This window comes from Natator depressus, chromosome 9 (genome assembly GCF_965152275.1).
Source record: "Natator depressus isolate rNatDep1 chromosome 9, rNatDep2.hap1, whole genome shotgun sequence".
NCBI lineage: Eukaryota > Metazoa > Chordata > Testudines > Cheloniidae > Natator > Natator depressus.
Genome location: NC_134242.1, coordinates 88,114,654 through 88,131,569, shown reverse-complemented (window position 1 = coordinate 88,131,569; position 16,916 = coordinate 88,114,654). Strand labels below are relative to the sequence as shown.

The 16,916-nt window shown below is 42.3% G+C and overlaps 1 protein-coding gene across 1 annotated transcript; it reads left to right on the top strand.

Annotated features, from left to right (window-relative positions):
* The first annotated feature begins 1,269 nt into the window (after positions 1–1,269).
* Positions 1,270–15,582, top strand: MCTS1 (MCTS1 re-initiation and release factor). Its single transcript, XM_074962539.1, has 6 exons — positions 1,270–1,457; positions 3,252–3,404; positions 4,159–4,256; positions 5,504–5,637; positions 8,220–8,287; positions 12,874–15,582. Exons 1-6 carry the CDS (start codon positions 1,447–1,449, stop codon positions 12,953–12,955), a joined length of 546 nt encoding a protein of 181 aa, XP_074818640.1. The 5' UTR covers positions 1,270–1,446; the 3' UTR covers positions 12,956–15,582.
* The last annotated feature ends 1,334 nt before the right edge of the window (positions 15,583–16,916 follow it).

The window sequence follows — 16,916 nt, the reverse complement described above, 5'->3', positions numbered from 1 at the left end:
GGATGCACTCTGCCAACACAAGGAGCTAGTGTGGACATGCAACAGTGGTTTTAATTAAACCACTTGTCGCTTTTGCTGACAAAACTTTGTAGTGTAGACAAGGCCTGAGTTACAATTCATTCAGCTTCATCTGCATCAACCCATGGGAATGGGGAGGTGTGATTAGCTTTCACAGGGACATTCCAAAGCCACAGGTGTCTTTGAATCTACTGTGGATCTCAGTACAAGCATGGAGGGCTTGGGCTTTTTGTGTTATGGTATAGTGATACTACCAATTTCCTCTCCATATTAGTATGATTTACTGTATTCCCAAAGTTTTGAGGGGGGCATGGAATAATGCTCACTAGAGGCCCTGGCCCCAGCATATCCCCTGCACAACAGTGTGGAGCACAGAGAGGTGCCATGGCCTCCTTTCCTCTTCACCTACCCCCACAATCTATCCTTTCCTCTGCTAGGTGAGCTTGCTAGAGGACAGCATTGGGGCCTTTGAGTTATTAACCACACACTTTTCAATCTCCATAGGTTGTGGGCTTTCTTGGCACTCTTCCATCTCTCACAATCGGTCTGCACTGCTGACCTAACCACCTCAACCTCAGTTCAAGCAGTTCAGTTAGTAAATCCTTAGCAAGACTTTTAAGGATGTTGCACAGCCAGGCAGGCTGAAGGTGAGCAGAACCATAGGCTATGATTTCACAAAGGCTGCACTGGGGGGCAGCAGGCGTGCAAGGGTTCAGCGATGCATGGGGCTGCAGGCCTGTGTATGGGTTAACGAGGAGGGTCGGGAAACAAGACCAGGACGGGGATGTGGGGGAGGCACGTGTAACTGAGGGCAGGGTGCTGTGTCCAGACATGGGGCAAGCAGGGCAATGAGGGGCCGCGGTGACGCTGTGGCTCGGGTAGGGTGGGTCGGGCTTAGGGCGATGAGATGTCCTGATTTTATAGGGACAGTCCCAATTTTTGGGTCTTTTTCTTATATAAGCTCATGTTACCACCCACCCCTTGTTCTGGTTTCTCACATATTCTGTCTGGGCCCCCTAGCTGGGCTCTGTGCCTGAGCGAAGGCAAGGAGGGCTTGTGTGGGGGAGGGGCGGGACACTTCACCCCACCCCCCACCCCGTCAAAGCCGCAAGGTGGAATGGGCGGGCAGAGCCGCGCAAACCGTCCGCCCCCAGTCCTTGCACGCACGCGCAAGGAGGCGGTGCCGCGCGTTGGCCGCCGGGAGTTGTAGTGCCCCCGGCTGGCAGTCGAGCTTCCGTTGTTATGGTGAGGTGCGACATGCCGTAAAGTGGGCCCGCTTCCGGCTGGGGCTGACGGGAGAGCCGGGGCCTCGTGTGAAGCATCTAGGACTCGGAGCCTGTGGATGCCAGTTCCACCGCCAGCTCCTCTGTCCGCCCGGCCCCCCAGGGACCCGCCCGCCTCGTCTGGCCGGTACCCAGCGTCCCCAAGATGTTCAAAAAGTAAGTGGGGGGGCTGCTGCCGCCGCAGCGGGAGGTAATGGGCGCCCCTCGTGGAGCCGGGCCCCGCCCTCCTCGGTGGAGCTGGGGTCCCGTGCTGGCGGGCGGGGCCCCGCTGATCCCCTCCGTGGGCGTAGCGGCGCCCCCTGCTGCTGGTCGCTGGCACCGTCTCCCGGCAGCACAGAGGGGCAGGGGCTGGGCTGCCTTGGCTCTGGGGCAGCCCTCCGCCTGGGAGCCCGTGAGCGTTCCCTGCGGCCAGGCTTGGGTTCACCCCCCTGGGGGCGGGGTGGGCACTTTCCTCTCCCCCCACCCGCCACAGGGCCGCCCCATCGCCCTCGCAGCCACCGCGCACCCCGGTGGGGCTGAGAGAGCCTGGCGGTAGCCAACGGTGACACGAAGGGCATCGGTCGTAGAGATCCCGTGCTGTGAGGTGGAGCCGTACATAGGAATGCCGGGTGGGTACCTCGGTATTACCATCGCTCAGCTCCTGGGCCTGGCTGGTCTTTATTCGTTGGGTGCGTTTTAAGTAACGCAGGGGATAAAATGCCCACTGATATTTCACCATTTCATTCAATGCTGTAGGCTTGATGCTCTCTTTATAATGCTGTCTTTCTGATCTTCTCTAGTGGTGTCTAATCACAAAATGAATGTTATTAAACAATTAGCCTGTCAAGATTTTTAATAGGTTCACATTATACCTAAAGATAATACTTTGGACTAGGTAATACTTAAGCCAGCCATTAATGCAGGGGACTGGACTTCACTAGATGCTTCTTGAGGTCTCTGAAAGTGTAAATAAATGTTCAATAACTGATACAAATAAGAGGTGTCTCAAACACTGATATAATGCAGTTCTTAGCACTCTTCTCCCTTAACCTTTCTTTCGGATGTTAGGCCTGTCCCTAAGTGTAAGTGCTCTTTCCTAGGTTTTTGTACTGCTATTTAGTGGATTTCGGAGAATACATTCAAGTGGCAGATTTAGTTTGTAACTTCATATCTAAATAGTTTGGTGATAAAGTAGATCTGTGGCATTGTTAAAGCATGTAACATCTGGGATAACCTACATAATTCATTTTTTTAATTGTTCCCTTCACATGTATTCTGGATCTAAATAAATATATTAAATAGGCTGTATAAATAGATTTTAGAATTATTAAAATATATTTTTTTTATGTACTGAAATAACAATCAGCTTGGTAACATACATCTACCAAAGGAATGAGAGAACATGCTTTTGTCGTGTACACGCTCAAAGCTAAGATAAACCCAGAAACACATAACAACTTGTATTAATGGAACCAAATGGGACAAATTTAGGCTCCGATTATGCAAGTTGTTCAATGGAAGCAGAATCCAGCCCTAAAACTAGAAGTTAATGAAAACACTCCCATTAACTTTGATGGAGCAGAATCCAGCCTTTAGGGAAGACTCCTCTGTCTGGGGAGAGTATTGTTGACTTCAGTGGGACTGACCCAAACTGGGAGAATATTGGGCTTTACTTGCTGTGAAAGCAAGTATTCGGCATCTAAATGCCATTTAACTGCCACTGAAAAGTTGTAAATTATGTTGTATTACAATTATCTGATTATGTATTTCCTTTAACAAATGAGTTGCATATTGCCTAGATTAAAGTTACAAAATGTTTTTGTGGGCATTAAATTGTAACCTTTTGTGAAAGATGTACAACTTCAGTACTGCCAGACATTTGATAGCTAAATTACATGTACTTTTTTAAACTTAAAATAGTGATCATACTGGCATATTGCAGACAGTGAAGTCTGTTTTGTGACTTGGCAGGTTTGATGAAAAGGAGAACGTATCCAACTGCATCCAGCTGAAGACATCAGTTATTAAAGGCATTAAGAACCAACTGATAGATCAGTTTCCTGGTATTGAACCATGGCTAAACCAAATTATGCCAAAGAAAGATCCTGTCAAAATAGTAAGATGGTAAGTTTCTCTTCTTGTAACCTCCGGTCCCAAATTGCCTTGATGTTTACTTATTACATACTTTTCTGTGTCCCAGCAAAATTAAGTCTTTTTTGAGAAATACTTTTTCTCTTGGGTATCATAGATGAGAGTGCATGTAGGAGCTTATAAATTATGACTAGTTCAAAAGAATCCATGTTCACTATGCTTTTGGAAAGCTATGTAAGAACTCATTCGAATGACTGAACCATCACCTGGTGCATGGCTGGTGTTACTGGGAATTTTTATCCCTCAGAATATATCTTTTTCAACACACACAGACAAAATAAAATAAATAAAATATAAATTTTCTTCAAATCTTTTTTGCTTATGGTTAAGTAAGTGGGGTTGAGAAGAGTGTATTATGAGGAGGTGGAAACCTGAAGAGCATTTTTTCACCATATCTGGCCTTCCAAGTCTGACTTGACTAATTCAATTTTTTTTATACAAAGTGCACTTGTAGTGAACTTCACTGTCAAATGTTAAATTAAAAAAACAGAGAAAGCAGACCCATAGTGACTGAAGGGCTGTGCCTCCTTTTTGTATTGCTGCTAAGGGGGGAAATGTTGAGGAACTAGGTATATGAGCTTAGTAAGGAAACTTGTGACTAAAATGTTACTGCTTGAATGCCCCGTTTCTACATCAAACAAATGGAGAGATGCAGGAGAAACTGAGTAGTATGATGCAGTAACCCAAAAAAGTAATTGGCTCTTAGAATAACTCTTTTATCTTGCAGTCATGAACATATAGAAATCCTCACAGTAAATGGAGAGTTACTGTTCTTCAGGCAAAGAGAAGGGACATTTTACCCAACGCTAAGGTTACTTCACAAATGTAAGTCTCTTGGGAGCTGGGCATAATAAGGGATGAGTGGAACTCAAATAGGTTTCTGTAATTACTGTATCAAACAAAACTTACCACTTGCATATCTCTGTCATAGATAAAACAAAATAGATCCAATCAGTAAGCTGCAGGTGGAAGAAAGCTAAGTCATTTAGTTCTTTTTGCTGTGAATGTGGGATTGTGCCCTACAGCATTTTTTGTGAAATCTTGTTCTTAAATGTGCGACGCTTCCCCCAGTTCCTCTGGGAGACTTTTCCCTGACATTCAGTCTAAATTGTTGTTTTATCCTATTTCCTCATGTTATATCCCCCAGTTCTACCCAATATTTCTTTTGGTTTTATTTTTTTTTTTAAATAATTGTATGTGGTTATCACGTAAATGTCCTTGTAATATGTATTTTGCTCCTCAAACCCCCCCCCCCCCGCTCTAAAACATATATTTGATAAAATCCATCCCTCTGGATTTTGTTTTGTTTCTCTTCTCTGAATTCTTCCTGTTTACATTATTCTGGTACCAAAGGATAACGTTTGTGAAAGCTCCTAAATCCCACTGAAAATTAATGGGACTTGGGCTTCTGAGTGACATAGGTGTTTTTGAAAATATTACCTGACGTCCAGAACTGATGTCAGTATTGTAAATGTAGTTTTGCAGAGCTTCTCTCTCTCTCTCTCTCTCTCTCTCTCTCTCTCTCTCTCTCCCTGACACTTGTATGTTCTGATGCCTTTCTCTTTTCTGTGTGTCTGTAATCCTCACTACTTCTGCCCCATCACATCTAGACTGAAAGCTTTCTGGCGAAGGACTGCATCTTTACTTGTTTTGGGGCGTACAGATTTGGAGATTTGGATACTTTAAAACAATAACGTTGTCATTGTGAGAACCCTTACTGAAATTGTTACTAGATGCGTGGGAGATTTAGGTTCAGCTATCTTAGTCATCTTCTTTGGATCAGTAGTGGATGAGAACTGTGGAGACAGTGCTCATATCCTTTGGAGAGGGTGTTGCCAAACAGCATGACCTCCAGATAACTGACGGAGTGATGATAAATCTCCCAAAAAATCTACTACCATAATAAACTAAATTTGTGATACCTGTAACTTGTTTTGTCCTTTTTAACCTGATTTAGAACATGCAGGTGTATTACTGAGTCCACCCAATGGCATGGATTACTGATGTCTGTCGTCGTCCCTCCTACAGCGTGGTAAATCATAATTCTTCATTTCTCCCCCCCTTCACCCCAGATCCATTTATTTTACCACATCAGCAGGTTGATAAAGGAGCCATTAAATTTGTACTCAGTGGAGCGAATATAATGTGTCCTGGCCTGACCTCTCCTGGAGCAAAACTTTACCCTGCTGCTGTTGATACAGTTGTTGTATCCTTCTTGGTCAGTTATATTCATGTGTGCCACAAGATGAGTGAATTGTCTATCACTGTATTTTACAAGTTAGTCATAATCTGTCCTGAATTATCCTAGCTTTTCAAGGGCCCTACCTCTAATAGCCTGATAAGGGACAGAGGCATTCAGATCCTTCTGCAGAGTGAAGATTGTTCCATAGTTCTTACTTATGTTGGTATTGGTGCATAGTCACTAATGATTACAGTTTTGTCTGTAGTTCTTATTTAAGGGCTCATTGAGGGTCAGGATGGTGTTTCGTTAATCTAAACATAATTATTTTATTGCATAACTATCATTAAATCATCCAAACTAGCATAAAAGGAGACTGGGGAGGAGAGATGTAATTCACCACACAAAAGCAAATAAAAATAAATCTGAGAGCTTTGCTCAACTGTATATTGATGAAATATTGGTCCTACTGATGTCAAAGGGATCCTTGCAATTGATCGGAGACAAGATTTTACTCTATGCCTGTGATGGACTCCATTGAGTGTGAAGGGGGCAAGCATTCCAATCTCTGGTCTCGCCTCTCCACTGACTGAGACTGGAACAATCGGCAGATCCAAGCTGCGTGATCTAAAATGCTTCTACTGTGCTGCTACTGTTAGTTAGCATGTGTCATTATTAGCCTTAGGGCTTGTCTACACTTGCACTTTACAGCGCTGCAACTTTCTCACTCGGGTGCGAAAAAACACCCCCCTGAACGCTTCAAGTTTCAGGGCTATAAAGTGTCGGTGTAGACAGTGGCCGTGCTCCCAGCGCTGGGAGCCGTTTCCCTCGTGGAGGTGGGTTTTTTTTCTCCCAGTGCTATGCTGCGACTACACAAGTCACGTTAAAACGCTGCTGCGGCAGTGCTTTAACGTTGCTAGTGAAGATGTGCCCTTAGTAATGAAAGAGCATACATCTGACTTCTCGGTGGTTCTTGATGTACCCAGGACTGTGAGTCACTTTTGTTACCCCCTGCCTCCAGCGAGGGGGGAGTCTGGTAGCTGGGTGGCAACTCCCTGACACTGCGAGCCCTTCACCCGCTCATGCCCTCTCCTCTGGGCTTATGTCAGCCCTTCCTTTGCCTGCAGGCTAACAATAGGTGCACCCCAGCTCATGAATCCCTTTGAAACATCCCCTTGTGATACCCAGCCCCTGACACTGGCTATTCACAGAATTTTCAGATCCTGTGCAGCATTCCCCAATTTACTAGTTTTACTCATGTAAAGTACACAGCACCTGTGAGCGCTTAAATAAACCTACTTCTCTTTCTTCCTAAAAAAGAATAATGATTTAACTAGAAACAAGAGTGTGTGGAAACAAGTGCTTACGATATAAATTGAAAATCTCTATTTATACTTACAATAGTTACCTTTCCTATTCAATAAAATAGATTCTCGCACCTCCAAGTTCAGTCTGTTGCAGAGCAGGGTGGTGGCTCCTCAATAATCAGAATCCAAATTTTTTGTGAATGCACCCCAGTCAGTGAATGGATTGGAAGCAGTGTGTCCTTCTCAACACAGTTGTACTGAAAACAGGTTTTGGTTTCTAGTCACAGCCAGGGTGAAGCTCTTTCTGTTGTAATGTGTTTTTTTCACCTTTAAGTGGTTTTGACTGTGTTTCTTTATCTCTGATGGTTTCCTATTCAAAGTCTCAGTAATGCGCAAGGCTAAACAATTGAGCCTTGAAAATTGCATCACTGGCCAAACAGGGCAGGATGACAACCCCACCCTTGCCCAAGTGGGACATTACCGAGACATCCTAGTGACTTCAAGACCTTTTTTACTTCAAGTCCATAAAGTGTACTTTCAATATAGATACATTATGCCTTAAATATTACCTGTACGTACATCTCACAATGATTATTAATATTCACAAGTTACGAGCTTTCTGTAGATACCTTACATGTTACTATTTATGGATAATACCTGCAAAATGTGTTCAGTGTAACGAGTTTGTCAGGTCTCAGGTGGGAACTTATTTGTGAAGTTCAGAATACCCTTTGGCTCAGTTTGTGTCACAACTTTATTGTTTCAGTTGTGTCAGTGGTTACGTTCCTCAGGATTTTGGCTTCCGAGTAGTTGAAAACAACATCCCAGATGTACAAGTTTAATCAGTGTATCATTCTTTTAAGTAGAGCAGGGCCATCACCTTTCCCTATTAGGTACAAAGGAAGCAGTTAAACTAACAGCAATACAGTACTGACTTTACATGGTTTTTTCTATTTCACAGCTGTTTAAAGGCCATACAAACTGTGGCTGTGTTTCTTCCCACATTGACTCAGCAGTTTAACGCACTATATTTTTTCTGCTTAACAAATCTAGAGCACTAGTTTGTTAATATTCTGCCCAGTGTTTGTTCAGTGAGACATTGTACAAGTATACAGTGCTTTAGTGCTTACAGTTATCTTTAAAAACTAAGCTCTTGAGAGTAGTAAAAGGGTAACAGTTATCCTAGTGACTATGATACTTCTGAAAAGGTGTTTCCTAATGTTCTGCTGCTTTTATTTTTTTCTGCGATGTGCTTTTTTTTAAAAAACAAACAAACCTGTATTCCTTAGCTGTACGTTGTAGGCGATAATGGCAGAAGGAAAACAACATGCACTGTGTGTTGGAGTCATGAAGATGTCAGCTGAGGACATGTGAGTCTCATTTTTAAAACTGATATACAGTATAACCTACCCCTTGTGATAATTCTTAATTACATTTAGAAGACAGTGACCTAAGCCAGAGTTTCTCGGAGTGGCTGTACTGCTGTTCCTTCCAAGTGCAGAACTCATTCAGGCGTGTTTCCTGCTGAATCATTCTAAGAAGCACAGAAAAATCTATTTAGGTCTTTTCTCCTTTCCCCCCTGCAAAACTGCAAACCATTATTTTATTTTTTTGCATGAGAGAAAGGGAAGAGGGATCATGTTCTGAAATATGGACAGTGTCAGCTTGTTACTTTTGTTTGAGGCCTTTATGAACATAAAACAGCAAACAAAAATTATCTGTATATAAAATACTTGCTAACTGATGGGACTCAATGTCCTGAGAGAGTTGTAGTTTGAGGTTTAGGAGGCTTAAGTCCATCACAGTGATGCAGTGAACTTTTCATGTTTGCCAGGACAGTAGAGATTAGAAGTCTTACTGGCAGTTTTATCTCTGCCACTTGCCCTTTTTCTTCATGTTGTTCTCTTGTCCTAACCCTAGTCCATCTCCCATGCATAGAATTCCTGCTTGCTGAGGTTAGATAGCTTGGCTAAGTTTCTTCTGGAACTTAGAGGCCCATTTGTGGGAGAGAAGCGAAGTGAAAAACTACTAGAGGAGGCAGTAGAGAAGAGAATGGTTTGGGGGAGGGATAGCTCAGTGGTTTGAGCTTTGGTTTGCTAAACCCAGGGTTGTGAGTTCAATCCTTGAGGGGGCCATTTAGGGATCTGGGGCAAAAATTGGGGATTGGTCCTGCTTTGAGCAGGGGGTTGGACTAGATGACCTCCTGAGGTTCTTTCCAACCCTGATATTCTATTAACAGAAAGGGATGTTTCTTTAGCTGCAAAAGGAAGGAGGAGGAAACCTTTATCTCCTAACTATTATTAATGTAAGTTTGTTTTTTGTTTTGTTTTGTTTTTCCCAAAAGCACCTAACTGGCTTAGGCCATGTCTACACTTAAAATGCTACAGCGCTGCAGCTGCACTGCTGTAGCACTTCAGTGTAGACACTCTCACTACAGCATGGAGGGGTTCTCCCATTGCTGTAGGTAATCCAACTCAGAGGCGGTAGCTAGGTCAATGGAAGAACTCTTTAGTTGACCAAGTGCTGGCTCCACTGGAGGGTTAGGTTGGCATAGCTATGTCTTTTGGGGTGTGGATTTTTCACACCCCATAGAGATGTAGCTATGATGACGTAAGTTTTCAGTGTAGACCAACCCTCAGGCTTCTAAGTATCTAAGGCACTGTCCACACTTAAGTGCTACAGTGGCACAGTTGTAGCACTGCAGCTAAGAATTCTTCCATCGACGTAGTGATATCTGTACTGTGCATTAAGTGGGCTTAACTGTGTCTCTCAGGGTTTGAAATTTTTCACACCCCTGAGAGACGTAGCTAGGTCAACCTACGTTTGAGGTGTAGACCATGCCTAAGTGACTTTTGAAAATGATATGTAGGTTCCTAAAATCAGTGAGAGGCTTTTGAAATTTCTACACCTTGAGGCTCTTTATATGGCACTGTAAACATGTGAAACATCAAATAAGCAGAAACTCTCCCTGAGAAGTAGATAAATATTATTATTGTAGCACTATCCACATTTTACAGATGAGGACATAGAGGGAAGTGTGGATACATGTAGTCTTGTCTCAGGTCTGCAATAACTTGCCCAAGGTCATTGTAGATGTGGGCTAGAACATAGGTATCCAAATGTCCAGTCCTGCCGTCTAACCACTGAATATCTTGTCTCTGAAAGAGAGGCAAACAGAAGGGGAGAAAGAAAAGGGAATAGAGAGGAGAAAACAAATGACAAAGGAAAATGAGAATAGAGAGAATCCATATAGTGCCTAGGTTACTACAATATATAGTTTCATAATCTTCTGCTTTTTAATGTACTTTGTGAGCTCACCTAACACTTTGATTGAAGCTGCAGAAAACAATGACAGAAGGTTGATAAAGTAACAAGTCAAATTGCTGCTTACAGTTGGGCTAGTCATTAGATTAATGGGGCAGTTGCTGTTGTTTTTAAATAAATAAATATATCCAGACGTATATAACATTTCTTCCAGTTCTTAAACCTAGAATGATTGCAGTTCTTTTCCTGCAATTAAATTCCACATGGTGTGTGTATTAAGGGGATACACACAAAAAGCATAATTTAGAAACAAAAGGCTATGAGAAGAAGAATATCACTTCTAAAGCACTTGCAGGTTTCAGAGCACTTCAGTTACTTTTTGCAATTCTCAACTCTCATGAAGGAAGTAGGTATTCTCATTTTATAGATGGGGAAACTGAGCCACTAAGTGACTTGCCTGCAACCGGAGCTGGTGGCAAAGTTGGAATTAGAACTCTCAAATTCTGGATTCCAGCAATGTGTTCAGTCTCTGACACCTTACCAGGATGTATGCCAGGGGATTGGTCATAATTTTCGTAATGGAACTTTGAAGACAGTGAAGTTTTCTCAAGTAATAGAAGGGTTGGTTGAATAACTGAGGGTTCTGTCAAAAGGGTTGAATTACAAATTGGTGGGATGACAACTGGGAGATTCCTGCTGCTTGAATGACTTTTGTCATCTTAGCAGGCATTAGGAAATGATTTGAATTGAAGGATTCCAATGTATAGAAACAGCCTGTGTTGTTAATTACCATAAATGAGTGGAAGGGAAGCACAAATGTGGCTTGGAGTTAAAATATGCCTAAAACACATCTAGCAGTGGCCTGGTGGTGGTAGTACATTGCACTGTCATGAAGATGGCTGAGGTTCAGTTCTGTGTGATGTCCCTAGCACTCTGAGATGAAAGGGCCTGGATCAGTACATGATCATGTTGAGCAGGGGCCCTAAATTAAGAAATAAATAAGTAAATATAGGCCATTAAAAATGGAGTGTTACGTCGGTGGAGAACTACTATCCAGAGGGAGAGGGCTGATCATAGGTCATTAGTACCTCTTGCTGCTTCATTGATGAGACTATGAGAACATTAGCTTTGGAGGAGACTGCACAGCCTACCAGCAGGAGAAAAAATTACGATGCCATTGAAGTTTGCATGAGTACAGCCCTGCGTGGATACACAAATGTGTATCCGCATCCAATCTGCTATCCGCAAAAATTATCTGCGGATATCAGCAGGTTTGCAGGGCTCTACACTGAGGGCCAGGCTGAGGTTCTGAGGCATCCTCCCTGTGGGAGCCTGGTCAGGGAGAGCCGTGGGCAGCTGTGGGGAGCCTGGGTGGAGTCGCGGACCCTCCACCTACCCTCGTCTGGGTGCGGAGCCTGGGGTCGGGGACACAGCCAGGGGCTGCTCTCCTCCTCCCCCCTGCCCCCGCATTACGGGCAGGTGGAGGGTCCACCGCGGCTCCCCACAGCTGCCCATCTGGCTCTTACAGTGGCTGGGCTGCGGATCCAAGCTGCTCCCTTCCCCGGCTGGAGTTGGGGGGAGCCGTGACGGACCCTCAACCTGCACTGGGCGGGAGGCCAGAGCAGTCCCCCAGCTCAGTGTCCCTGCCCCTCAGCGCAGGGCAGGTGGAGGGACCCAAGCTCCCTACAGCTGCCAGCAAAGCTCTCCTGGACCCAGCTCCGGCTGGGGGGTCGGTTTAGAACCGCAGCTTGGCCACAATAAGAGCTGGGTGGGCAGCTGTGCGGAGCTGAGGCAGACCCTCCACCTGCCCTGGGCAGGGGACCCGAGCCCTGCACCCCTACCCAGTATCCCTGCCTCCCAGCCCCCCCACCCAGGGCAGATGTAGAGACCCAGGCTCCCCACAGCTACCAGTGCGGCTCTCCCAGCTTTGGCCGAGGGGGTTGGTGGGGGGGGGGGGGCGGAAGGGGGCTTAGGGTAAGAGCCAGGTGGCCAGCTGTGGCAGACCCTCCACCTGCTCTGTGCATGGGGCCCAAGCGTCCTTCCACCCAGGGCAGGTGAAGGATCCATGCCATTGTTCCTCACAGCTGCCTGCCTGGCTCTTACCATCAGAGCCCTGCTTGGATACAAAATTTGTATCCGCAGCCACAGTGCTATCCTCAGATATAAAGTGGATACCTGTGGATTTGCAGGGCTCTATGCATGAGAAAGGAGAATCAGCAGGCAGATAGATGATGTATTTGGTTGAGTGAGTGGAAGTCCACCCGATGACAAATGTTATAATTTCATTTCAGTCTGACTGTTTTTATTGGTGTTTCTTATTACTGGACAGTCTTTTTCTGGTAGATGGTGTTTGTTTTCTAGTTTCATACTGCTTTGTCAGATATTTCTGGTTGTGATGTGAGGTGCAGCTGAGCAGTAAAGTTTGATTCCTACTTCAGGGATTATTTTTTTTTATTATGTACTTTGAACTTTGTTATTTTGTAAAGATGCTGTTTAAATTAAAAACTAAAGTATAAAGTCACAGTCAGCTTACATAAAGAGGCTTTTCTACAGCTTTCCATGTATTTTACAGTTTGTAGTCATGTTAGTTAACTTACGTTAATGTAGATGAGCCCAAAAGGTTAGTTGGGTTGAATTGGAAATATGATAATGAACCATTATACCTTTTTACATTTAATTTTTCCTTTCACAGTGAGAAAGTCAACAAAGGGATTGGCATTGAAAATATCCATTATTTAAATGATGGCCTCTGGCATATGAAGACATATAAGTGAAGCAAAAGAAATGGTGTGACCCCCCAAAGGAATGCACTTAGAGTAAATGGACTGCTTTGTAATTCCTTTTGTTTTTAATGTGACTGAATGTACAAATTTATTTTGTTCAGTGGCTATGCTAAATAAATCAAGTGAATGCTAAAGTCCTGTTAGCGGCAATAGTTTTCTAGACTCTATTACAGTTCTTAGGCTTTTATCCTAAACCCATGTTGTCGGAATGCTTGAAGATATATCTGATGAAAAGGTCATATGTGAACAGTGAGTAGAACACTTCCTGCGAAGAAGAGAGAAAGCTAACAGTTTAAAATGTTGTGCTCTCTCCTACCACAGTAATTTAAATCGGATTTAGGATATATTTAATGCTGTTGTATATAAAATTCCTAAAATGTGTTAATGCATTTGCTTTTGATAACAGGAAGTCAAGAAGGATGTTAGTTTCTGACTTTTCAACACACAAACTGGATGTTTCTATGTTCCATATGCTTTGTGTCTAATTCTAATTTAACTTATTGTCCAACAGTAGTGGTCTGAATGTTTTACTCAGCTGAGTGGCCACTTCTTAAGATGCAATTAGTTTTATGGACTATAATATAAACATTGGATTGTGAGACACATGACATGACCAGGATACGCTATTCAAATGATCAGTTACCACACCATATTTGAGATCAGTTTTTCCCTGCATTGAAAATCTATAGTAACGGTGGGGAAACTTTAAATGGCCACAGTGGTAAGCGCTAACAGGTTCTGTAACCAGAAGTTATTATTTCTGGGCCACGTTTTAAAAGGAATATCAACGAGGCCTCCATTTGTGCACCCTATCACCTGCACATGTGCTATTACTACTTATAAATGGGGACTGCCTGCATAGACTCATCCTCAGCATTAAAGTGATTGTGCATGCAGAAAGAATGTTGTCGTGTGGAAAGATCTGGAATGACCAGAGTAATAACTCTACCTGACTCATCGTTGGAAAGATTTATTAATATTGTAAATCTTTTTATTTGTATTTGCAGTTTTTAATTTTGTATCAAATGGCTTCTGTCTCATTCTGTGTGTTTTTGTTTCAACATTTTTGGAGACTCTAATTCAAGAACTACTGACTTAGAGAAATACTCTTCCCTTATCCTAAAGTTTTATTACAACTATAGGATATGAAATGTGTTTTATCTAACAATACGTAGTGCTAGCTTAAAGACTTCTCCTCTTCACCTAACACTAAGTTAAAAGGTGTCAGTTTTGAAAGTGACAGAATTCTAATGCTCCACCTACTTACTCTATTAACCAGTTTGGTAGCTACTACGCTATCATTGTTGAACAAAGAAAGCTATACAGTGCTCACACTTTATTCTAAAACAGTTACATGTCAGTTTTTAAACTTGGTAATAAAACTTCTCTGAACTCACTGTTAACCAGATGTGGGATTACATTACATGCTTTTATTTGTACTACTCAAGTAAATTCAGAATTTTTTCCTTTATTTTACAAAGCATCTGACAGAATACAGTACACTAGGCCTGTCCTGGGAGGGGTTGCACAGGAAATTGATTCTACTTTCCCTTTAACTTCCTTGTTGATGTTAAATGATGAAATGCTGTCAACTAAACTTCCCTTGGGTAACAAGGGAAGCTGATAACAAGAAATGGAAGTGAATGGGTTACAGTTCACAGAATAGGGGAAGGGAGTAACTTACCTCTAACAACTTCTAGCTAAGATTTGCATAGTTTTAAAGTTGCTTTCATATAAAGCAAATAGCTCTAACGCTGCCTACCTTGCTATTTCTTGGAAAGGAATAGTAACATTAGGGCAGATCCTGATATAGACACACTTATCATTCTAACTTGCTGCTGTAACTATAGATGGGTAAGTTTACATTCATTTAAGAATGTCCAGTCACAGAGCAAGTTAATGAACTTACTAAATGTTAGTACCAACATTACATGACAACTATAGCTCCTCCTTCCATATCTCTTGAAACTCAAGGGTGGGGCTGAAGCATTCATACTGCTATTACTGGGATACTGTGACTTTGGGGGACTGAGGCTGGTGACTTATAGAGACTGTAATGATTTAAAATGTAGTTATTCTCTAAAGAGAGTGTAGTATTCCACATTTATTGCTTCACTGACTTCCAACTCAGCCCTGCTCCATTTCCAAACTAGCATTTTCTAATATCCAGGATTGTAAATTCAAGCTGTGCTCTCCCTAGTTCTCACATCAGCCATAAATTCTCTAATTAGAATTTAGTTAATTTTGTGTATGGATTTAAATATGCTCTAGCTCCCTTTCCCCTAACCCATGACACTAGATTCCTAACAGGAGTGAAAACTTGTCACCATGTGAACTGGGAATTACACAGCAGGAGATCTGAGTCTGGAGATGCCTATTTTTAGTCTCTTCGCTGACCATAAGTACAGTTCAAAAGAATCTTGAAGATTATTTTATGAATATGGAATTTAGAAAATATATAAGCACTTTCTTTGACTTAATTGAATGGATTATTAAAATTTATTTTTAACTATTTGTACTTAAGCATATTAACACATCCAACTATTTTGAGAATCTCTGTTGTGCATACAATTACATGAGCCAGCCAATCCTTAACGTACAAAGCAGATCTCTGGATGCAAAGTACAAAATAAGAGCAAGCCAGGTATTTAAAAAAAAGGACACCTCACTAGATGAAGTGAATGAAATCTGCCAAAAGCTGCACCAGTTTGTTTTAAATATATGTATTTCAAATGTTTAACTTCCACAAGTTTTGGTTGGTTCTTCTATAAGACATCTTTGATAATGTAAATCCACATTTGATAAAACTATTTTTGGTTGAAGTTTCCTGTACTTTGCCACAGCTTAACAGATTTTAATGTCACAGTAACAACTTTTGAAAAAATGAATGAGTTAAAGGGATACTCTAGCTATAGAAATAGTAAAGAATGGAAAAACCCTTTCATCTTAATTTTTAACTGGTCATTCCCGATTACAAAGCTGCTCCCTATTTGTCTGTACTAAACATTTAGTGAAGCTGAGGGTCAGTATCTACCTTTGTGTGACACTTGCAATTGGCTAACTAATACTAGTTTCAGTTGTAAAGGTGAAATTTTAGTACAACAGCTTCCACAATCAGAGGGTTGATATTTTCTCTAAAAACAAACAAACAGCCACCCTTGTGCTAACCAAGTTATTTCCATGCAAGTAGTGATATATGTAGACAGTTAACTAGTCATCTTGAGGATGGGATGTAAATATATAAAACCAGTATACATAATATAGAACAGTAGTGTATGTAATGTCTACTATGGCATGGAAAGCAGGAAAAGTTTGTGACTAGGATTTAGAGCAAACAAGAATATTTGTTTTAGATGCAGCATTCAATATTGTCACCTTCAGTGGTTTGAGCCAGAATCCATTAAAGGTACACTGCCATCTTGATTTTTTGAAATTGCTAACTGCTAGAAAATTCTGTTTAATAGACCATGTCCTGAGTTACCAGAACAAACTTGTTTTACATGAAGATTCCCAGCCCCCACTGATGGTTAGAAGGACCTTTTAGATGGGCCCCAACAGCAATACCAAATATGCTTCATCATATCCTCTGTCTTGATGCCTCTGTCTCCTGCACCCATCTGTATGCTGCCTCTTACTTTCAGCTTCACTGGTGTTTTTGCAGAAGGTAGTGAAGACAGTGGATATGCTTTTGTCCCTGAACTGTGCAGAGTGCTAGCAAGCGTACAAAGTAAAACAGAGGAAATGCATGTTTTTCTCATAGACGTTAGTGCTGCTTAGTCAATCAGTAGGTACAGCAGCCTTCAGCAGGTTATGAAGTTTATTAGGTTTCTGCCTATTAATGCTGCTACCTTTTCCTGAAAGTGTAAAAATTCAGGCCACTGACATTTCTATTCTAGATTACAACAAACTGAAAAAAATTGCTCTATGCACTAGGGTAAAGAAAACAGCTTAA